At 43.7% G+C, this 25,050-nt stretch overlaps 1 protein-coding gene across 14 annotated transcripts in view; it reads right to left on the reverse strand.

The window, feature by feature from the left end:
• The window catches only part of SMARCA2 (SWI/SNF related BAF chromatin remodeling complex subunit ATPase 2), a 180,115-nt gene that overhangs the window by 17,010 nt on the left and 138,055 nt on the right, over positions 1-25,050 (reverse strand). For 7 of the 14 annotated variants that reach the window (XM_086415355.1, XM_086415356.1, XM_086415360.1 and 4 more), the window contains exons 28-29: positions 12,508-12,725; positions 3,921-3,974 (exon numbers count right to left, since the gene is read on the reverse strand). In XM_086415355.1, coding sequence (XP_086271481.1) covers positions 3,921-3,974; positions 12,508-12,725 — 272 coding nt within the window. Of the gene's footprint in view, positions 1-3,920; positions 3,975-12,507; positions 12,726-14,474; positions 14,571-15,785; positions 15,957-25,050 lie in introns of those variants that run through there. The other 7 variants (XM_086415363.1, XM_086415365.1, XM_086415364.1 and 4 more) reach the window with 4 other exon arrangements.

Raw genomic sequence — 25,050 nt, forward strand, 5'->3', positions numbered from 1 at the left:
TTGGCTTTTTAGAAATACTGACTTGGACCATCTAGTTTCCTCTTCTCTTTCTTTCCCACAACGCTTCATCACAGCAGGTGGAGGCACGGAATTCTAACTGTCCACCTGTCTCAAGGAGACGCTGCTTCCTTGGTCAGCTTTTGTCACCTCATCTTGGAGACTCAGAAGTGACTCGAAGGAAGCCTTACTTTCCAAAGGTAAGAACTCACCTTCCCTTCCACTGAATATTCTGTCCTTTGATCTCTCCCCAGGTCTCTAACTTCGTAATGTTAAAAAAAAAAATGCTTCAAAGCTTTTGGCTGAATTGTGATCAAGCTCAAAAAGCACAAAGCTTTTGCAGGCAAACAAAATCCAATGGCTCTCTCCCTGAGCTGCAGATCCCAAATGCCACTCTGTTAAAGTGGTGTGCCCGTGTGTTGCAGCGAGCACCCCAAGCGTGCTTTTTCCTCTAATGGCCGTTTTAGGAAATTCTTAAGGAAGACACGTGAGGTGTGATTCTAAAGAAACGAGGCAGATATTTTTCCTATGGGTGTATAAGAACATTTATGCCTAATAACTGTCCTCTTTCAGAATGATCCATTTTAAAATCAAAAGACAGAGAGTGGTTTTGAAGACAGCTTATCAGCCCTGTAAGAAAGTCAGTTTCCTTGTTTCTAGCTGGGGCTTTTTCCCCTGCCTCAGAGAGAGGTTGCTTGTGCTGGTTGTCCTGAAGCTTTGAAAGGCAGAGACCCTGGGCTCCTGGGCTAGGCTGAAGCTTGGAGCCCCGGGGAGGCCTTCTGTGCCTCAGAAAGCGGATGGGCCAAGTTTATTTGTGGGCTGCCCACCTGCTGTACATGGTTAAAATTGGCTGAGCATCATTAATAAGTGTCAAGTCACCAGGAGGCAAAGAGCGGCATATCCCAGTACACATCTGAGAGTATCAGTACTGTTTAAGGAGGGCAAAATTAAGTCCTGGTATCCACATTTCCCTGAGCTGACTCTCTCAGGACTAAATGCAACTTCTGAGCCCTCATTTCCCAATAAGTGTGCCCTATGGAAAACGAGCTTAATGGATCATTAACAGTGTTCCCTGGACAGGGGGCGGGAAATGCTGAGTTAAAGGAAGTTCAACTGGCTACTTTGTAGCAAAACACCTCCGGGGCTTTAACCACACTGGGAATTCTCCAAGAAGCCTCAGGACTAGAACCTCTAGTGAGGACCATACTCTTGAGAAAAAGCACTGCCGGGAACATCACCTGAGGCTCTGATTTCCTCACTCGCGCTGCTAGTACATGAGTGCACAGTCGCTCAGTTGTATCCAATTCTTTGTGACCCCATGGACCCACGGACTGTAGCCTGCCAGGCTCCTCTGCCTATGGGATTCTCCAGGCAAGAATACTGGCGTGGGTTGCCATGCCCTCTTCCAGGGGAAAATACAAGACAGACTGCCAGCCCTGTCTGTGAGCCCACAGTACCCAAACTGAGTAAGGGAAGAAAGCTTCTTCACCCAGAACTAAAATTCTCTGAGCATCTCCACTTGGTTATGCTTGTATTTCATGGCAATTTCTCTGTAATCTAATTAAATGAAAAGGGTCCTGCTTGAGCCTGAGGTCTGGTCACAGCTTCCCTCCCTCATTTAAAGAAATACTGAATGTCTGGTGCCAATGTTGCTAAAAATAAATATTGTCTAAAAGAGCTTCTTGGCTGGTCCTTAAGGGCTAGTCAATACTAACAACATAATCACAACATTAAGGGCTGTTAATAACCATGGAGAGAGTTTAGATTTCCTAGGATGGCGTATGTGGGGCTGGGTACCACAGGCCACCTTCTTTTTCAGCCCTATTTCTGTAAATATACATTTCACCAGATCCACTTACCACTCAGGACAGAGAACCAGGAGTTTATAAAGTTCTCCTGCACCTCACATCTGGGCTGCCCCAAAGTCCTGTGATCACACCTCTGAGTACTCGTTCTCTTGCTCCCACACCCGCCGCCCTGTCCAGTGCTATGTCCCTCTTCCCTTGCACCCACTCACACTGAGAGATGTATGGTCTCTAGAAAGGGTCCCGCTTTTCTCTACCTCCTCCCTGGCTGCCTACACATACATGGGCCTCCTCACCTCGCTCCCCCCACCTTGCTTCCCCCACCGCACCCCTAGCTACTTTGGGGGGATTTACACTCCCCCCACAAGCCACCGACTGACTTGGCTTCCGCCGTGCCTACCCTCTCACCTGGCATGTACACTTGATTCAGACGATAGATCGGTGTTACTCCCTTATATAAGTCTTTCCAACTATGCTTTAAGGCATTTCATTTTACTCATCCCTCCCCCGCCCCATTCTCAATACTTACACAGAGACTGACATGTAGAAAATGCTTAGTGCTTTTGAACACATGGAGGGATTTTTTTTAAGAATTTTTAAAAATTAATCATAATGCAAGCTCTGAACAACATGTCTTAAACTCAGGCTTCTGGGGAGAAGCAGCATACGTGACAGGAAGGGGCCAGACAGGCTTGGAAGAGTCCCGAGGAAGCAAACGTTACCCCCTTCTATGCCTCTGGAAGCTGCAGTTTAAATGTATTTTCAAAAGATTTATCTGGGTCCTAACTATACACAGTCATGTCGTCTCCTCAGAAAGCCTAGGCATGACCCTGGGGGCCCTTAATACCCTTTAAAGTTATTAATCCACTTTTCATGGTCACATGACTATACTGATGGAAGCCGGGCAGTGGGGTGAAGGAGCTTCTGCCTGTTCCTGTGCACTGCACCAGGCATGGAGCCTGCATTATGCATTTTAGACCCTAAAGCTTCCTTTCTACATCCTGATGGTGGAAACATTTGCCGTGTTGGTTCATATCAAGCCCCCAGAAGTCAAGGGTTTCTTGTTTCACTTCTGAAATTTGAACCCAGAACGAGTTCTTTCTCATAGTGGCAAAACCAGAACACCATTCTTGACACCTCTTAGTACCCAGTATGGTTTGTGTGTCTGGCTTCCAGGATTGATCACTGTTAACTAAGAAACATCAAAAAAATGACAATCTCGTCCAACAGCTTCATCTCCATACAGATACAGGGGGTATGAATCACCCTGATATTTAACCTCCCTATACAAACGGAGTGCCACAGCCGGTGACGGTATCTGTTCTGCAACGCTGCTTGGATTCTTTTTCCTTCTAGCCCCAAACTGGGGGAAAAAATGCCATAAGGGACATTTCTGAGGCAACTGACAAAGTGGAACATGATGGCAAAATACTGTATCGATGTATATATATTTTTAAGTACAGGCTGACCAAAAGGGGGAAAGAAGTTATTTCACTATACTAATAGCAACTCCTCACCCTTTGTCATGGCTGCACACCCCTCTCTCCCAACCGACATCATGTCATTCTCACAAAGTCTCCAAGAGAAAAGCATTTCCTCCACCCGACAGAAGCAGAGCACACGAAGGTTAAACAGGCTGCCTGAGGCTGCTTAGACCATAGGCGACGGGTAAGCCTGGAAGTCGCGCCCTGAACCCAAGCTAGTGACAGACTCTCCGCACAGGTGACCGCACAGGGTCGGACAGCGCGGGGAGCACGCGCGCACAGCACCCGGCGCTTTCCATTAAGCTTCGAACCGAGACAGCGCAGAGCTAAGAGGCCCGCGGGATGGAAGGCGGAAGCCGCGCTTAAAGAGGAGGGGAAGCGACAGAAACCCATGTCCGGTGGGAGGGTCCCGCTGGTGGCGCGGCTCCTGATGCCTTTGTAAGAAGAGCATTTACAGGATGGACACGCCCAAATGAAAACACAGCACGAACAGAAGCCGCAACATCTGTGCCTCCATCGCCCACTACAAGCAGGGATGATCAGGAGGCCACTGGAGGGATCTGCTTCGAAGGCCGGGTGGTGGGCCAAGGGATACCTGTATATAGAGACACAGGAATACAAGACAGATCCTGACCTGTTTCCTTCTATTTCCAACTGAGAATTACTGGGCACCTTCTCCACGTTACACCTGTGGTAGAGTAAAAAGAACACTTGAGTCAGAAGACCTGGGTCCTCATCCCAGCCCGGCTGCTTCCTCCTAGGCTGGTGACCTCTGGCGGTTCATGTCACACTTCACGCCTCAGTATAATCACCTACCTACCTTGCCCACCTCAGGGGTTCGCTGGCAAGATGACTGGGGACTTTTCCTGCCTCTTTCAGACAAGTCAATGCCTGCTACTCTGGTCCCATCTCCCTCTACACATTCCCATCAGTTGTGCTAGAAGCAGTGGGAGACAGGTAGCATCTGCTTGGTGGGTGTGGGGGTGGTCTTAGGAAGGCAGCTTTAGCCTACCCGAGTCTAGCTCCTCATTTGTAAAATGGGGTGAGTACTTACCTCAGACAGCTGTTGTGCCCATGAGACAGGATGCTGTACTTTGCTACAGCGGTCAGCACCCAGAGGGGGCCCTGAACCCTAACTCGGTTTCTGAGCACCATCTCGGTAGTCGGATCACAGAGTTAATCTCCAGCTCATCTTCAACTGGAAATGACAACCACCACACAAGAGAGGGCGCTAGCCTCTAGGGAAAGCCTCTTCAGTTGAGGATTTTGAAACTGCCCTTCTGGTGTCCCTTTGTGTGGTGGCAGAGAAGTAGGCTTCCCTGGTAGCTCAGATGGTAAAGAATCTGCCTGCAATGCAGGAGACCCAGGTTCGATCCCTGGGTCAGGAAGATTCTCTGGAGAAAGGGAATGGCTACCCACTCCAGTATTCTTGCCTGGAGAATTCCCTGGACAGAGGAGCCTGGTGGGCTACAGTCCATGGGATTGCAGAGTCAGACATGACTGAGTGACTAACACTTTAACTTTTTTCAGAGAAGTAGCTGAGAGGTGTGACACAGCTGGGAAAACCGCCCCCATCCCCTCTAGGTCTTTCTCCAGGCATAGACGGTGCCTTTGGCATACAGAGCCCATGTACAGCCACGTACACGTCCGTCCTCAGGGACACTGCCCACTCTGCCCCAGGAGAGCGGGAGGCAAGGCAGAGATAAACCCGGGAGAGAGGAGCCAAAGTACAAGACCATGCTGGAAAAGCAGAGTCAGTCAGCTGGAATGTGTGACATACAAGGGAAAGCTGCATGGTGGAAAATGAAGTCAAGAAGGTCCTAGGGCCAGATCACGGAAGACTGTCTTTCCCACGGTAGGAAGTTTGGTCACCATCGGTGAGGCGATGAGGAGCTACTGCGAGTTCTTAATCTGACAAGAGGGATTCCATGTCTCTGAGAGAAGGCAGGCCATCCACACACGGCCAGTGATGAGGGTGAGGGCCTGATGCAGACAGAGGGTGAAGACACAGAAGCAGTGAAGGGCCTGGGAGAAATGCTGAGGAAACTCTGTATGTAAGGGGATGTTGGGAATAAGGCACAGCATTGGGAGTGCTCTTTTCATGACACATTTGGGATCTTGGGTTGGTGATGGTCTTAACCAAGGGGATACAGAAGCTGAAACAGACTGTGTGGTGTCAGAATATGTAAGAGTGAAGAACATCCTGGGAATGACATATAGCACGGTAGACACATCACAAGACATGCTGCAGATACCCTGGAGAAGGGTGGGCATGGTTCCTGGACCTGGGACTGACCGAGATGACAGCTCATTGGGGAAGGGAAGCTCTGAACAGAGGAGATTCCAACAGAATAATTTCAAATGATTCTGTTAGAGTGTGGAAGGACAGACCTATGTGGGTCAGCAACCTGACTGGAAAAAAGTACAAGCAAAACAAAAAAGCTTATTAAATAATGGTATGAATTTGGCTTTAAAAATGTACACTGTGCTCAGTCTGTGTCCAACTCTTTGCAACCCCATGGACTGTAGCCCACCAGGCTCCTTTGTCCATGGCATTTCCCAGGCAAGAATACTGGAGTAGATTGCCATTTCCTCCTCCAGGGGAAAAATGTATGTTCCTACAAATGTATCTTAAAAGACAGTATGAACACTGGTGTGAATAGTCCATCTTGGATGGAAGCCTCAGGATGATACCTGAGGGAAAGCCTTTGACATCGTAAATACCTAAATGTACTCCAGGTAGAGCACTCTGAAAAGAAAATATTTAAAGAAGAAAAGGCAACTTTTTAAAGGAAGAGTCTATCCCTTCTGGAGTGTGGTTTGACTATATGTGGCCCTTTAAAACAGTAGCCCAGCCTCACTCAAAATTAGGGAAATGCTACAAGAGACTCTCCATTTGCAAAAAGGAGTCTGTGTACAGGAATTAAACAAGTACTCTTGGTCCTTGGGTTTGCGGTTTCCCAAGTCCTTGCAAAGGTACTATAATGTACCAGGGTAAAAATGCTGGCTCTCTTGTCCCAGGTAAATGTAGCGATAATGATGTGTATTTTTTCCCCTAAAAGGAATCATGTGTGTGCATGTTCACTCAGTGATGTCCAACTCTTTGCTACCCATGGATTGTAGCCCTCCAGACTCCTTCCTCCATGGAATTTTCCAGGCAAGGATATTGGGGTGGGTTGCCATTTCCTCCTCCAGGGGATCTTCCCGACCTAGCAAATGAACCCATGTCTCCCGCACTGCAGGCAGATTCTTTACCACTGAACCACCTGGGAAGCCCCCAAAGGGACCATAAACACCAGATAATGTTATCATAGTCTTATGTAAGGGGCTCACATGACCCCTACTTCCCAGAAATCCCCTGGCTGCTTGCCTGTTCAGAACCATCTCCCCCACCGCACGGCAAGCTAGTGGAAGCAAGTCCTGTGAGTTTTTTAACCCTCTGGCACTCAAGGCTGGAAAGGAGGTGGGGGGGGGGGGAATGCAATTAATATTTCCAGGATCAATAAATGATTTTCTTCAATGTGGGGAGAGCTAAGATTCAGAACATGCTGAAGCTTTCCACCAATCCTAAAGATATCATCAGGGTTTATTAAAATGAGGGTCAAGAAGAAGACAGACTAGCCTTGGGGAAGAGAGAAGAGCCTGAAGGGCATCAAGGAGGAAAGAGCCCTTCGGCCACCCCCCGGATGCCCCGCTGGGTGCCAGGGTTAGGCAGGTGTCTCCCAGCTCCCCACTGCTCCCAAGTCCATTTGCAGGGCTGCACCTGAAGTCCAGACCCTCTGGAGACAGCAGGGCCCCTCCTCAAGGAACGCTCCTGCCAGTCTTCAAACAGCTGCTAGAGGGGGAGGAGGTGCCGATAACCTCCTCATGCCCTGTTTCCAGATTCTTCAGGAATGTGAACAATGCTCAGATTTGAAAAGCAAGGCATAAGAAATGTCGGACAAAAGCTACTCATAGGAGAGTCGATAGAGCCTATCAAGCCATTTCAAATGAGTTCAAGTGTCCAGTTGCAAACTAATTACATCCTGAAAGAGTAAGTAGATTGCTTCTGCTAATGATGTTTAAGAAATCACAGAGAATAGAATCAGGAGACTAGAGATAAGCAAATGTCCCGCTTTCAAAAGGAGAAGGGAAACTCGAGAGGGCTGTGCTTGATGTGGACCTCGGGTCAAAATTTCGGAGAAATTATTCAGATGCCACAGGGCTATTTAGAGAAGATAAATAACATCATTAAGTACTGGTAGGGGGTCTCTGAGAGAAAGCCATGGCAAGCTAACCTCATTTCATTCTTTCAGCAGGGTTTCTAGGTTGATGGATTGGGGAGGCCAGAAACACAGTATATCTTGGGTTTAACTTTTTTTGATAACCTTGAGGAAGGAGAGATGAGTGTAGGTGACAATGACAGCATGGCCATGTAAAGTTCACAGATGGTCCATCAACTTTAAAGATTACTGATTAATAAATGCACGTCAACCTTAAGTGACTTTTCAGGGGCATGTTATAGAGGACGTGTCCTTTGCCCTCTAGAAGTTTCTCGGCAATAGCTTATAGCAAACCTCTGGATGACAGCAACAACTTGGGAAAACAAGCCAACGTGTCTTTTTTTAAAAGAGGGCATAAAACTCAGTGTTACATCAATGGACCAGAACGATGGGACAACAATCAGTAAGATGAAACTAGACAGGAATAAGAATAAGCAGATACAGGATAAAGACAAAAGTCAAAGGTTTAGCTGAAGGCTAACCTTGGCAGCATTCATGTGAGAAAAGAAATGTGTGTATGTGCTGCAGGGGAGTGAGTTTTTCAGCAAGCCATGTTTTCAATGGGAGTTAACTCTGAGTCAAGGTTGGTGGAGAAAGTTAACACATTCCTGAGTGATGGTAACAGAATTTTGGTGTCCAGAAAAAGAAGGCTACCGAGCATCCTGCAACTAGCCGCCAAGGGAGTCCTTCTGGAGTTCCGGGTGCCATGTTTTTAATGGGGCACTAAGGAAGCAAACTGTGTCTAAGGAGGGGGACGAGGGTGGCCCAAGTCCAGGCTTCACTCAGACGGCAAAGTGAGGCGTTTCAACTTGAAGGAGAATGGCTTGAGGCTGATATGTTTATGCATATTTTAAAGGCTATTTCTCAGAATGAGAAGACTGACTCTCTGAAGTTCCAAGCAGAACAAATAGCTAGAAGTCAGAGGGCTGAGTCTGTCTTAATATAGGAAATGCCTGTCGTGTTTAGGGCTGTCCTTTGGTGTCGTGAATGGCTTCCTGACACAGTGAGCTGAGGCTGGGCGTGTCCACACGAGGTTAGGTGATAGTCTGCTGGGGGTGACACAGGGAGACACAGCTGGGAAACTGGACCAGACAGAGCCGAAACCCCTGCAATACTAAGAATCCCCTCTGGGAAACTCCCTCCTTATCTCAGGAACTATAAGCCATGCCTCTAGACTGGGAATAGCTCCCCCAGACCCCATTCTTCACCATCTTATTCTCCATCTCTTCACAGGGGCGATTTTAGAGGGTACAGATGTAGACTGGGATAAGTCCCTTTTCCAAGAAGTAAAGACCCTTAGGTTACATATCATATTAACTGACAGTACAATTTTAAAAGCTTTCTATGGAAGCACGCTTAATAAATCAAAACAAAGCCTTCCAACACTACCTCACATCAAGTTTTCTACTGGAGATATAAGATGATGAGAATGGCAATAATAGACCAGTGCTACCTCTAGTAGAGACGGCTGTAGAGAGATTTCATATTTGTGTCACATAGGATTATTGGCTTTTTTCTGGGGGGGCAGGGTGTCACATTTTTGAAAAGCACCTCTCTAAAAAAATTAGGTCTGGCACTGAAAACAAAAGCAATAAGTAGATACTTAAATTATCCTTGTTCTTTTTAAAAATATAAAGCTACATCTGTCCCGAAATCATGCAAGAACTTTGGGGGGGAAAAAAAGAAGACTGTCTCCTAAGAGCTAATTAATTCTTATATATGTTAAATATAGATGCCCGTTCTTATTTAATATTCTATTAATCTCCAGGACTGTCAGAGCCCTAACATTTGACTGAGGTGATGGGAAGGAGGTTGGTCCAGGTGGTATTTCTTTCACAGGTAGGTTGAATTACTATATTAGTCGCTGACTTTACTGGTGCAAAAATCTCAACACATGGAGAAGTACATTTCTCGGCAGCATTTTCTAAAACCAAAAATATGATGTATCTAATTAAAGGCGCTCCTAATTTGAGTGACTCCTACTTGAGCGCCAAATTTGGTAAGAGACATAAAAAACATAGAGTAAGCTTTTTTTCTAGAGGATGACTAACACGAAATGCATATGAAACATGCAGAATGTACTTCCCAGAACATACCTAAATGTGGGTGCTAATAGAATAAGTACTTTAAGGAAAAGTAAAATAAATAAAACCAATGAAAGAGGAAAAAAACAAATGATTCAATGCCTGCATGTTGAAATATTTAAATATCCTCGCTCTGTAGTACAACCAAAGGCATGCTCCATCATCAGTCCCAGGGAAACTGCATGTTCCTGGTTTTAGAAATTACAGTATGAAAACCGTATGAGCAAGGACATTTTCTTTATGGTGCTCAGAGCTCCGCTCACCCACCTGATTTGCTATAAATAGTCTGAAAGGCTGATTATTAATAATTAAACTGTTCAAAGAGCTATATTAACTCATCAAATCCTCCTAACACCTCTAGAGGCAGGTACTGTAATCACTCCATTTTGTGGACGAGGAAACTGAGGGTCAGGGAGGTTAAGTCAGTTGCCCAGCTGCCCCACAGGCAGTAAATGGTAGAGTTCGGATTGGAATGCAGGTAGTTAAGCCAAGACCAGAGCTTAAACTACTGTGCTATGCTTAGCTGAGGTTTAAGGGAGAGACCTTCATATGACTCTGTATTTGGGGGTGGTTTTTGGAAAAGTTGTCAGCCTATGGCCCTGTGCATCAGCAAATCACAAACCCAAAAGGTTACGGAGCTGGCAGGTGATCTAAAGGAGTGAAATGAGCCAGGAATGAAAAATACAATGATAAATGACAACCGACACTCCACACTGGAGGGATGATAGCGGCCGGTGGGGACAGTGGTCATCCAGAGAGGGACAGCCCACGGGGGAGGGGGGGCAACGGCCAATTCTCTGCTCCGACGGGTACCTTAGAGGAGCCTAGGGACAGTGCTGCTGCCAGACTTTTAGGTGTTTCAAAAAAGGTGGTGATGCTGGTGGGGTGGGGGAACCCTGACGCTTTATAGGAATTCTCGCTAGATTTATGTGCTTGCTTTAAAAAAGAAAGAAAAAAAAAGAAATATAAAACAAAACAATCTGTTGGCAGTATGTGGTTTACCGGGTGGTGACCTCTTTTATACCATTAAAGGAAGAGATAGACATCACCTGGAATAAAAGGACTTTCTAAACCTCCAAGGACTTCCTTGGCTCTTCTCAGTGTTCCAGCAGACCTAGGCTCACTCAGCAGGTCATGAACACAATGCCTGTTAAACATCAAGGCACACCTGGTCAAAGCCACAGACGTGTCTCTCTCCAGAGACAAAGGCAAAAAGTTAGAGGTATATGCAGAATGACACCCTCTACTTATTTCTCTCTATGCCAGGAGCTAATAAATAAGGTCTAAGTGTCCAAACTGACTTCCTGGAAACGATTTCTGCCTCCAGCCAACCTACCAGTATAGCCAAGAAGGGACAGAGACTTGACAGAGAGCACGACTTATGCTTGGGTGACAAGTCTGCGTGTTCACCTGGGCAAAGAATGATCTCACGGCCAAACTTCCTTTCCTAGATTACTGTCACTCCCCCATGTCAATGAACATCTTATCCAGACGTGATGTAATGGGGCCGCCCTTTGTAGCCACTTTAGAATTCTCAAAGGAAATGACTTAAAAAAAAAGAAAAGAAAAGAAAACAGTGAGAACAGTAAGCAGGAGGGAACCCGAGACACCCGGGAGGGAAAGAGGCCCGAGAACTTCAGACTCTGTTCACACACAGTTGCGCCTATTCCCCTTTCACTGTTTTCTGAGAAGTCTTTATATTTTCTGTAAGGAGCTATTAATAAAACCCTATGGTTGAAAATTTCTTGCTTGTTCTACTTAATCTTTATGATGAGGTTTTCTTCCTCCTACAAAAACATGTGCTAAAGTTACAGTGAAGGACTAAAAGCACAACTTAAGTTATTTGTGGCAAACAATTCCAGGTATACAGAGCAGCAGAGTTAATATCAAAGGTTTCTGGTAACTAAAAATTGATTCATGCCACTAGGAAACCAAGAGACATAAAGTGTGTTTTTTCTCATCAGTTTTTTCAACTGAAATGAGATGTGACCTTCCTATTAAAACTGCATCACATGATTACTGAATAGAAACCAAATCAACTAACCAAAATGTAGCCTAATTTATCAACTACATACAGCTGCTTGACATCTCAAAACATCTTTACTCTGGTTTTCAAATAATTGTTTACTGTTTAAAAATGGCCTGGAGATAGTGTCTGGTACAGATTTCTCAAAGTTCACATTCAAAAGCTCCATGAAAAAGAGATAAAGTTGCTGGAAAACCATCCTCTTTAGGTAGGGTTATTGGGAAGAAGGAGATGGCTTGAACAAGTGCTCAGAAATTTATATGGAAGGATTGAAAAGAGTGAAATTATACCTTTGGCTTGAGTTGTTAGAGGGGGAAAAAAAGTCTTAGCATAGTTAAGGTGAATATTCACGTTAAGACTTTGTTTTAAACCAAACCGATGCTTCCATCAAAATACCTTGGAAGGAAAGAAGAACCGGTATTTTGATGGAAGCATCGGTTTGGTTTAAAACAAAGTCTTAACATGAATATTCACCTTAAATGTGCTAAGACTTTTTTTTCCCCTCTAACAATTCAAGCCAAAGGAATAATTTCACTCTGTTTCCAATCCTTCCATACAAATGATGGTATTTCGGAAATCCCTTAGGGTTTTGTTTTGTTTTTTAATTTTGTCATCTAAACTCCTATTTCCAAATATCTTACATAATACCTGGTAAAACATCATACAAAATATCAAGTGTAGCCTCTCTAAATTGCATCCAAGTTTGCTGATACCTCTGGAGCAAAAACCATAAACCAGGAGGAAGAAAGGGCCCTAGAACCCAGGGTGCACCGCGATGGATCATGCTCTGCAGGCAGCAGCACGTGTGGTCTTGGTGAAGACGACGGAGGTGAGGGACTGAGTGCTCACCTGTCTTTGTAGTTTATCACCGTGTCAATGATCGCATTCATCTGCTTCGTCAGTTTAGGGGGATTTGGTGACAGCTTCTCAGCTGGAGGGCGACCTCTCCTCTTCTTGGCCTTCTCCACATCTTCTTTTGCAGGATCTTTATCCACGTTTCTTCGTCTTTTTCGCTTCTTAAGCCGGACTTCCTCTTCCATTTCTTCCAAATTGCCGTCTTCAATGGCCTGTTAATTGGAAATGAAGGAGAAAAATTCAAGACAAGAGAATACTAAAAAGAAAAAAAAAAATTAGATAATTAGAACAAAATGAAACAAAGTAGAAATTAACAGTAATCAGTGAAATAAGAAGAAAAATAGAAAACCACCATATTGGATAAATGTATCTTTAACCCAAGTCTTATTTCCTGATCAAAATATGTGAAGGCCCGAAACACTAATAGCAAAGAATGTGACAAATACGAAGAGATTTATACATTTAAGTGTTTGAAGATAACTAAAACCAAATGACATTTCAGCTCGATGTAGGAAAAAGACCTTTACTGTCTTATTTCTGTAGAGAGTCAAAGGTAAACTGAAACAAGGGGTGAATGAGGAAAAAATTTCCCTAAGATTGCATCCTTACATTCATATAAGCTTTGACCTTCTCTTCTTTGAGGTTTTACATCAATTTATTCATGATTCACAACGTAAGTCAAAATTCCATCCAGATTTTCTTCTAACATAGCAATTAGTAAACAAGGAAACGGGAAGTACAAAGCCACATTCCTGGGTAAACGCACTTAAATCATCCGATAAAGAACACACACACTCACAAACAAAAAACACTTTTTTCCAATTACCTGCAAACGCTTGCTTTAAACCAGAGCCAGCAGCACTAGTGCAGAGAGACAATAAAATAGCTATAAAAACAACCAGGTATAAGAAGAAGCCTGTTCATAAGGGGCTAAGAGATCCATGTGACAGACCCAGAAGTTTAAACTTTTTTTCCCCCTCCTGGTTAATCTCAAAACTTAAGGAAAATAAAGGGAAAGGAAAAACTGCAAAGAAAAAAACAGCAATAGATAAGAGAAAATTTGACCATGGAAAAGAAAATTTTTAAAAAGACCTTTAAATTGCATATCAAGATTGGTTTCTCACACAAAATAACTGATGTTGTTATTTGTTCCTCCTGCCTCTCAATATTGCCTCCAGTATGCAAATGCTAATCAATCCTTTCTCGTAGCTGAAAAGAGCTCTAATCATAAGGCAATTACCTTCATTTCTCCACAGCACCAAACATGGCTAATATTTATGATCATGTGAGTATAACAATCAATATAAAGAGTGATTACAGCTCAGACATAATTTCTTTCACTTATGTACAATGCCTTCTGAAAAAGAAAGGTTTTGTGAAGAAAACCTGGTGCAGAACACAAAACAACCTGGCATGTTAAAAATGCCAGTGGGATTTCAGAAAGAAAAAAATAGGCTTTCTATGCATCTTCCAATGTGCAAACCCAGAGAAGCAACATGCACACAGACAGAATCCTAAAGGGACAGCCTGAGCCCAGGCCTTAATAATCAAAAGACAATTTCCATCACGATCCTACAGTGTGCAGATAACCACTATGAAGGAGGCAAGGTCTGATGAGTTATGAGGAAAAAGAAAAAAGAAGGAAGAAAAAAAAAAAGCTCCACGTTATTTCATTAATATTCATTTGACTAAAAGCAGGACACCCACTATACAGCTAAACACACTGCAGCTAAAGCGAAGATTAAGAAAAGAAAATTTGTCCCGCAAATCTTGGAGGCTGAACATGCTAATAATAAATACAGCATGCAAGGCTGTCAACAGTTAATGGTATTGCTCTCCTCAAGCACCCAGTTACACACAGAAATACGGAGAACACCGGCTTTTGATGTGTTACACACCTACACATGCCTGGGATGTAGTTCTACTGAATCTTCAAGACGGCAACGAAAAAGGATATTTACCTTACCACTATCAGCAGGCCGGCTATCGGAAATCACAGTTAGTGGGGATAAAATTAACAAGCCAGCAAAGCAGCGAGCTGCTAGTCTCTTCATCAGCTGATCAGGAAAAAAAAGAGAGCTGGGGAAAGGCTATGTTTTCATATACAAGTAATTTTATTTTACTGAAAATTTAATACTGAAAGGATTGTGGAGACTCAAATCTGCTGTTTCATTCTACCTACTACAAGGCCCGAAGCCTTCCTCCTTCAGCCTGTTTTAATATTGACAACTACTTATCATATTTTTTCCCCCTGATTATTCCAGGCAGCAGAATTAGAGATTTTTAGCTCAGGTGGTTTCTCATTCTTACTCACATTTGAACAATTAAGCCAATAAGAAAACAAATTAATATTCAAATTTATTAAAAAAAAAAAAAACAGGTATGCTTTTTTTTGTATTTTAAAGCTTATTTTAGTGCTTTAAGAAAATAGGCTGCGTGGTTTTGGAGCAGTCTAAGATGATTTTTTTTTTGATAAAAGAATTATTTCATTAAATGCATGTAAGTTAAAGCAATGTGCATGTTCTCAAGTTTAAGTATTTTAATACAATATATTATTCTCTTTAAAGAAAATCCCAAACAACTGTGACACTTCACTTTCAGTTTCATGCTGTAAAATTTTTCATTGTTTTTCTTTTCTGGGGGATAAATGGAGAGGGGGGAAGTTGTGAAAGGATATTTCTCCTCTTACCCCTCCCTTAATTTTGCAAGAATGGAACAAAGCATAAGCTTGTGATATTTGGACTTCTCAATCTCTAAATCTGGGAGTAGCTAAGAAGCGAAAACAAATTAAACTGCAAAAAGAACCAGGGAGACCATTTTTATTACAATTGCTAATACGTGCAGATTCTTATTAAATTTAGGGTTTGGAATTACAAGGAAACAGACAAAGTACTGACCATTATTCCCCTTAAATTAAGGTTTTATGCAGGAATGCAGAGAACTACAAAACATTTTCCCTCCTCCCCAAAGACCCCAAACACATCCATATGCAGTGCTTTATGTTCAGGGATTTCTAAGGGTCTTTTTCTAATGGAAATCAATTCACTAAATATTTCCCAGTGCTTCTCGCACTTAAGAGAGTGGAGTAAGATTACTCCAGCCTGAAAGTAAAATTATTCATGGAAAATTTAAAATTGTTCTCCTCTTAAAAAAAAAAAATATTTATTCAACTGGCTTCACTGACACTACTCAGGGCTAGGGGCTAGTGACACACACACAAAACTTGCTACACAATGCTCAAGTACTACCCCACAAAGAATTCCCTTCCAAACCTTTTACCAGCACAATATTGAAATAAATCACAGAAGCAAACCCCCAGTTTCCGACTGGTGACGTGTTGCGCAAGAGTGCGAGCCCTAATTCAACATACAGACGGCTCCCATGCTGAACTGCCTCTAGATTTAATGAAGTGAATAGGAAGGAAGTCGGGGGAAAAAAAGTGTACAAATAAGAAATTAACGCTTTCCTTCCCTACCCAAACGGTGAGACACAACTATAGCGAAGTTTGCTGAGGCGCTTCTTCCCTTAAAGGCACACGGCACCCATTTGGCTCCCGAAGTCGCTAAGAAAGAAAAAAACCCTTCTGGTGATAAAAAATCCCCAGCCAAGTTAAAATAGTTAAGCTTATTTCAGCCTGCGTTTTTTTTTCCTGAATGAAGCTGGGAATTACTCCTTCTTCCACTGGATGGCAACCTTCTTCCCCCACCCCCTTTTTTCTTTTTCTCTTTCAATTTAAAAAAAATTTTTTTAAAGAATACATGATGATGACACAGGATATTCAAGGATAAGATACAGAGTGGCTTTTTCCTCAATCAGTTAAGAAAGCAGTGTGTGTGTGTGTGTGTGTGTGTGTGTGTGTGTAGGTTCTGATCATAAAATGCAGGATAAGGTTGGTGTGTGTGTGTGTGTGTGTGTGTGTGTGTTTGTATGTATGCAGGTTCTGATCATAAAATGCAGGAGACAGTCGGTATGTGTGTGTGTGTGTGTGTGTGTGTGTGCATCCATGTGTGTGTGTAGTAGGTTCTGATCGTAAAATGCAGGAGAAGGTTGGGGGGTGTGTGTGTGTGTATGTGTGTTTGTGTGTGTAGGTTCTGAACATAAAATGCAGGAGGAGACAGTCCGTGGAGACGGTCGGTAGTACAGGATTAGCTGTTTTAAAGCAAACAGTTTGCAGCTTACAGAGCACATGGCAGACCCGGGAATAAGCCACACGTGGGTCCAGCCATGCCCCCCTCTGTCATCCCGACACACACTACGTCTTAGTGAAAGATGAACAGTCCAGAAAGTGCGCATTATCCTGACTCTTCTCAACCCCAGGGTACAGCGAGGTGCTGTTATATGTTACTCCACGATGCCAGGCAGCAGCAGAAGGGATCCATGACTATGAATAGGTGAACAGGGACGAGCAAACAAAAGCCACAAGCCAGCTCTGGGCGCACCGTTTCCCTGTGGCTGTCTTTTCCACTCAGCATCTCCAAACACACCGAGCTGTGTGGCACAGCCCTCACAGTGGAACAGACCATCTTCAGAAAAACTAAATGGAGGAATTCGAAAGCAATTCTAGACAATGCATGGATGATCTTTTTGGAGATGAAATAGGAAATTCCGTATTCTAAATTCAAATATCTGGTATTTAAATATCTGCCCCCTGACAAGGTTTCTCTCTGTGTGTTTCTTCTCTTTACCCCCTGTTTCTCTGGGGGTCCTTCTCCCTTAGGACTCTAATTGGATTCCAGAAGGCCCTCAGATGCTGCTGGAGGTAGGGGTGAGGGTTACAGAACTGAGGGCTAAGCAGTAAAGACAGAGGATTGGTGCCAATTACATGTCAATTCCACTGCTTCCTGCTGACCACTAAACTTCATTCCAATATTCAGGGAGACTAGACCTCCCTCAAGCCCTGCTAAGACCTAGAAGCAAATAATACAAGTAATGATCCCCCAGACAACCAGGGGAATAGGAGCAGCGACTACAACCAAAAAGTGGCATTTTAAAGAAAATTCAAGATTTCATGAATAAGAAACATTTTTATAATAGAAATATTTAACAACAACAAAAATTGAACATGGAGCTCTTGCTCAAAATGCCACAATCATTTCAGTCACTCTGTTTCATAACAACTATAGCAATTTTGGATACAGAATTTCAGATCCATGGCAGAAACTGGACAATTGTTTTTGATTATCATATGAAAATTAATAAAGGGAAGCCTCATGAAAATGGAGTCAGGAGGCCAAAAGGGGGAGCTCTCACAAAGCACCACTGCATGTCAATCACAGGAAGAACTGTCAGATTCAGACCCTGAGAAGAATCATCAACAGGACAGATTCACCAGTTACAGGACCTGACTGGAACAGATATTTGGTTGACCTTTGAACAACACAGGTTTGAACTGTGTGAGTCCACTTGCACACCGATTTTTACCAGTAGGAACTACTACAGCACTACATGATCTGCAGTTGGTTTAATCCCAAGTTGGGTGCAGAGGACCTGCAGGTGTGGGGGCCCACTCTAAGTTACACACAGATTTCTGACCGCAGAGAGGGCTGGCACTCCTAACCCCCGCACTGCCCAGGCTCAACTGTACACTGCATCTCCTATAAGACAACCACTACCCCAGCAACCCAGCCTGTGAGAAACCATTATCACTCCAAACCCTTCCTTTTCTCCAAACAACCCTCCCCAACTTCTTCCTTTTTATCCATTAAAGAACACTCCTCTCCTTTGTTTGTTGGACTTGTCTATGATTTTTGTTACAGCATGGTTGTCCTGAAACACAATTCTATGCTATTCCTGAACAAACTCATTTTTGCTGATAAAATAACTTTTATTTTTGAGGTCAACAATTACCACCCCTGCCCCAAGCCATCTGTTAGGTCAATATGCATAAAATCAAATTTCCAGAGGTAAAATAAGCAAGACACAAAAAGACAAATATTGTACAATTCCATGTACATCAAAAAGGATAGCAGTGGTCCTCAGGGGTCAAACAGATAGGGGTGTGAGAACTGACTGATTAATGAGTACAGAATTTCAGTTTGAGATGATGAAAAATTTCTGGAGCAGAGAACAGTGGTAGGTACACAATAATGTACTGAAGTATACACTTAAGAGTGGTTAAAATTATACATTTTACGCTATGTGTTTTTTATCCCAACAAAAAAAGTCCCTGTAAAAGAAAACAAATTCAACATTAAGGAAAAATCCCCAACAACTGCAGGTTCATACATGTTCCTTGCACCTCAGCACATAATGCTGTGAAATCTTGCGAGTTTTCCTTCCAAACTCAAACTTTACAATATTTCAACAAGAAGCACGTTTGGTCTTGTCCTGGCCAATGACTAGAAGCCTTTTCAGAAATCTTCAATTACTCACTCATTCAGTGTTATTAAGGAAACATCCATGATGTAAGGAAATTCCCGTACACAAGACATACCTGTTCACAAACTTTGTACCATTGTTACCAAATGCCTCAAACACTCAAGAAATGAAACAAATTAATCTGAAGGCTAAGAATTTTAGCACAGTTTTAAAACAAAATTTTTTCCTCTGGGGTTCAATTAACTGATGACAATTTTATAGACCCCCATTTCTTAATTCACTCATCTGTGAGGCAAATCAGAGGCCAGCTGAGTTCCCTGCTCTCCCTAAGTTGGGGACTGAGATGGACAATGTTGGCCACTCAGGGAAAGCAGATGGAGCCTCAGTTTAACTCAATTTCTGATACTGAGAGCTTTTCAGTTTCTTGTTTGATCATTTTAGATCACATTCGCAACAATGATCCAAGGCTCTTTCTTTCCCTCTGATAGCATAAGGAAGCCACAGAAGGAGACCTGGAGAGGAGTGGGGAAAGGGGGCCACTCTTTATACAGTGAGACAGAGTAAATTAGTACCTATTTCAGGTAAAAGAAATTTGAGATTAGAAGAGGGAAAAAAATACATGGATTATTAAAATTATAAGCATGGGATTCTCCAGGCAAGAATACTGGCGTGGGTAACCATTCCCTTCTCCAGGGGATCTTCCCAACCCAGGGATCAAACCCACATCTCCCTGATTGCAGGCAGATTCTTAACCATCTGAGCCACCAGGGAAACCCCATAAAAGTTATTTAAGCTTCAAGATCAACTATGTACCTTTGTGGCAGTAGTAAACATAATGCTCTATTCAGAGAATGACTTGGATGCAGGGGAGGGTGGTCCCCCAAACTTCTGGCCCCATCACTCCTGCCACATTATAAACACAGTGCATTAACACCTTTGTTAGGCACGTGTTACACTTCAGCTCCCTTGGTGGAATCAACCACAGAGCCCAAGAGAGAGCTTGGGAGCCTGTGAAAGCAGCTTAGAGCAACAGTGGAGAATTAAAGAAATACACGTCGGCTCTCTTACCCCAAGACCATTCACCAGTCACTATCAACTCCTAACAGACAAAACTTCACCTGCTTCTTTCCATAGCAGAGCTCCTCCGGGGGCCTAGACCACCTGTGTACTTGGAGGTTCTCAGGATATTAAAAAGGAAGAAGAAGAAGACATGCAGAAAGAATTGTGGCATAATTTCAAAGCTTACAAAGAATAATTTAATGCATCTGAGACTGAATGATTAGGGGTGTAACCTCATTGAGAGATGACGACAAATGGTGAAGTGCAGGTCCTGGGGTCAAATAATCAATACTTTTCTGGGTTTTCCTGTGACAGGCTGTCCGTGAAGCTTACAGGCCACCAGCACAAGACCAGTTCTCTGTCTGTAAACCCACCACGATTAAAGCATCAAATTCAAAGGAATTCAAATGGGGGCAAGGGTAAGAACAGGACACTTGTTCTGCTTAGGGCAGATGCAAAGAAGGCCACCAAGAGCCAAGTTCCAAGCGAGGAGACCACAAAGGTAAAGCAACATGAGAAATCAGGAGCACGGTGATTGGAGGCCATCTCTTAGAGGAAGGAAAGAGCATCAATTTCAATAAACCTGAAGACGCATGGCATCGTGAATCCTTCTCAGCTACTGCTGCCATTGCCACGGACAGCGGGGGCCGTGGTTCACAGGCTGCTCACCGTGCTGCTGGGTGCTTCATGCTTTATACACATTTGCTCATTTCATCCTCACAACAACCCCCTTAGGTCCTGTTATCCTCCTCATGTTATAGGTGAGGAAACTCAGGCATGCAGAGATGAAGCATACCGTACTGGATGAAGAGATACAAACTACTCTATAAAGTAGGTGAACGACAAGGACACACTGCAGAGCACAGGGAACCGCAGCCGTTATCTTGTAATAACTTTTAATGGACTACAGTCTGTAAACATACTAAATCACTATGCTGTGCACCCCAAATTAATGTAAGATTGTAAATCAACTATACTTCAATTAAAAAATTGAGTGGTGTAAACTCTAGAAGTCTGACTGCATAAGCCCTACCCACATTGGGAGCTTACTCTACTTCACAGAACAAAGGATGTCTCTGAGCCACCAAAGTGAAAGTGAAAGTTGCTCAGTCATGTCTGACTCTTTGCAACCCCATGGACTATACGGACCATGGAATTCTCCAGGTCAGAATACTGGAGTGGGTAAGCTGTTCCTTTCTCCGGGGGATCTTCCCAACCCAGGGATCAAATCCGGGTCTCCTGCATTGCAGGCAGATTCTTTACCAACTGAGCTATCTGGGAAATATAAGCCACCAAGAAGAGGCTAAATTATGCTCAGGCTTAGGTGAATAATACAGTCAAGAACATTGCACAGTACATCTTGGGAAGACTTCGGCAAAGACAGAAGCACGCACGCACATGTGTGCTTACATACATGGCACACAGATGGACACACACACACGTACACAGTCCTTGCTTTGCATGGAAGTGAGGGACATAAAAATGACTATACAAGCTGAGACTGAACAAAGTCATTCTGATGATCAACGGGAAAATTATGGTCATTTTACGACACTGACAAATTCATGTCAAAGCATTAACTCATTGTGGGTTATGCATGTACAGGGGAATTAAAAACATAGTAAAATGAGTATTTAGTACCCTAATTTAAAACATGAGAAATATGGCATTAAAATGGTAAAAAAAAAATCTATCCAGAACATTTGGATAGCACTTGCCTTCTTATTTTCATCAAATAGCTTAGGATACAGATCAAGACCCTTTTCTAAGCCTTGGCAAATTGCCAAGAATCAGCTTTCAGCATTTTATGCTTTGCCCTTTCAATGTTGTGAATCCCCCTCACGTTCCTTTAATGTGTTTTTTTGGTCTGCTTGGTACTGTCACTTCCTCTGGGACATCTTTGTCCTTTCCATCACGACTGTTTTCTTCATTACGTCGTTAAGTTTGCCTTACTAAGTTTCTCTGGCTGAATATCTAGAGTCCACTCCAAAGGCCCCTGTGTGAGCCTATGTCTTTCTTCATTTAAGGTGAAGGTGGACCTCCTGATAAGGTGGTCCTCCAAGAAAGATCTGTCTAGGGGTTGCAAAGAGTCAGATACGACTGAGCAACTGAAACTGAACTGAACTGAACTGAGGTCATTGCTGCTGCTGCTGCTAAGTCACTTCAGTCATGTCCGACTCTGTGCGACCCCAGAGACAGCAGCCCACCCGGCTGCGCCGTCCCTGGGATTCTTCAGGCAAGAACACTGGAGTGGGTTGCCATTTCCTTCTCCAATGCATGAAAGTCAAAAGTGAAAGTGAAGTCGTTCAGTCATGTCCGACTCCTAGCGACCCCGTGGACTGCAGCCTACCAGGCTCCTCCATCCATGGGATTTTCCAGGCAAGAGTACTGGAGTGGGGTGCCACTGCCTTCTCCCTGAGGTCATTCAGTTCAGATTAGTCGCTAAGTCGTGTCCGACTCTTTGGGACCCCATGAATCACAGCGCGCCAGGCCTCCCTGTCCATCACCAACTCCTGGAGTTCACTCAGACTCACATCTATCGAGTCAGTGATGCCATCCAGCCATCTCATCCTCTGTCGTCCCCTTCTCCTCCTGCCCCCAATCCCTCCCAGCATCACAGTCTTTTCCAATGAGTCAACTCTTCGCATGAGGTGGCCAAAGTACTGGAGTTTCAGCTTTAGCATCATTCCTTCCAAAGAAATCCCAGGGCTGATCTCCTTCAGAATGGACTGCTTGGATCTCCTTGCAGTCCAAGGGACTCTCAAGAGTCTTCTCCAACACCACAGTTCAAAAGCGTCAATTCTTCAGCCCTCAGCCTTCTTCACAGTCCAACTCTCACATCCATACATGACCACAGGAAAAACCATAGCCTTGACTAGACGGACCTTTGTTGGCAAAGTAATGTCTCTGCTTTTGAATATGCTATCTAGGTTGGTCGTAACTTTCCTTCCAAGGAGTAAGCATCTTTTAATTTCATGGCTGCAGTCACCATCTGCAGTGATTTTGGAGCCCAAAAAAATAAAGTCTGAAACTGTTTCCACTGTTTCCCCATCTATTTCCCATGAAGTGATGGGACCGGATGCCATGATCTTCGTTTCTGAAAGTTGAGCTTTAAGCCAACTTTTTCACTCTCCTCTTTCACTTTCATCAAGAGGCTCTTTGGTTCCTCTTCACTTTCTGCCATAAGAGTGGTGTCATCTGCATATCTGAGGTTATTGATATTTCTCCTGGCAATCTTGATTCCACCTTGTGTTTCTTCCAGTCCAGCATTTCTATGATGTACTCTGCATAGAAGTTAAAGAAGCAGGGTGACAATATATAGCCTTGACGTACTCCTTTTCCTATTTGGAACCAGTCTGTTGTTTCATGTCCAGTTCTAATTGTTGCTTCCTGACCTGCATACAGATTTCTCAAGAGGCAGGTTAGGTGGTCTGGTATTCCCATCTCTTGAAGAATTTTCCACAGTTTATTGTGATCCGCACAGGCAAAGGCTTTGGCATGGTCAATAAAGCAGAAATAGATGCTTTTCTGGAACTCTCTTGCTTTTTTCCATGATCCAGTGGATGTTGGCAATTTGATCTCTGGTTCCTCTGCCTTTTCTAAAACCAGCTTGAACATGTGGAAGTTCATGGTTCACGTATTGCTGAAGCCTGGCTTGGAGAATTTTGAGCATTACTTTACTAGCGTGTGAGATGAGTGCAATTGCACAGTAGTTTGAGCATTCTTTGGCATTGCCTTTCTTTGGGATTGGAATGAAAACTGACCTTTTCCAGTCCTGTGGCCACTGCTGAGTTTTCCAAATTTGCTGGCATATTGAATGTAGCACTTTCACAGCATCATCTTTCAGGATTTGAAATAGCTCAACTGGAATTCCATCACCTCCACTAGCTTTTTTTGTAATGATGCTTTCTAAGGCCACTTGACTTCACATTCCAGGATGTCTGGCTCTAGGTCAGTGATCACACCATCCTGAGGTCATTAGGGTGGGTGCTAATCCAATATGAGTGGTGTCCTCCTAAGAGGAGAGGATTAGGACACAGACACAGGACACTGCCAATACCTTGATCTCAGACGTCTTGCCTCCAGAACAATGACAAAGTCAGTTTTTGTTGTTTAAGCCGCTCGGTATGTGCTATTTCGTTTGGTAGCCCTGGCAAACTAATATAGATGATAACTGGAATCTCTTATTTGAGGGACTGATTTTTTTAACTGTATCATGATAATGAACATTTGTAAGTAATGCAATCAGTTCAGTTCAGTCGCTCAGTCGTGTCTGACTCTTTGTGACCCCATGAATCGCAGCACGCCAGGCCTCCCTATCCATCACCAACTCCCGGAGTTTACTCAAACTCATGTCCATTGAGTCAGTGATGCCATCCAACCATCTCATCCTCTGTTGGCCCCTCCTCCTCCTGCCCCCAATCCCTCCCAACATCAGGGTCTTTTCCAATGAGTCAACTCTTTGCATGAGGTGGCCAAAGTATTGGAGTTTCAGCTTTAGCATCAGGCCTTCCAATGAACACCCAGGACTGATCTCCTTTAGGATGGACTGGTTGGATCTCCTTGCAGTCCAAGGGACTCTCAAGAGTCTTCTCCAACACCACAGTTCAAAAGCATCAATTCTTTGGTGCTCAACTTTCTTCACAGTCTAATTCTCACAGCCATACATGACCACTGGAAAAACCATAGCCTTGACTAGACAGACCTTTGTTGGCAAAGTAATGTCTCTCCTTTTAATATGCTATCTAGGTTGGTCATAACTTTCCTTCCAAGGAGTAAGCGTCTTTTAATTTTATGGCTGCAATCACCATCTGCAGTGATTTTCGAGCCCCCAAAAATAAAGTCAGCCACTGTTTCCCCATCCACCTATTTCCCATGAAGTGATGGGACCGGATGCCATGATCTTTGTTTTCTGAATGTTGAGCTTTAAGCCAACTTTTGCAATGGGGCAGAGCAAAACCTGCTTGTATGTATATAAAACATTCCTTTGAATAAGTGATGGCAGTCTTTATCTTTCATGCCTGGAGTGTAAGGGGAGCTGTCCTGCTCTCAGTTCATCCTGCCTGGATCTACGTTCCAGATCAGGCAACTTCTCCCTGCCCTGGTCTCACCCCGTGGGTCTGAGAATGGGCCCCTGTTCTCGGGATTGCCTGTCTTCAG

This window comes from Bos grunniens, chromosome 8, assembly GCF_055505025.1.
Source record: "Bos grunniens cultivar Pamir isolate PY7600 chromosome 8, Bosgru_T2T1.0, whole genome shotgun sequence".
NCBI classification, from domain to species: domain Eukaryota; kingdom Metazoa; phylum Chordata; class Mammalia; order Artiodactyla; family Bovidae; genus Bos; species Bos grunniens.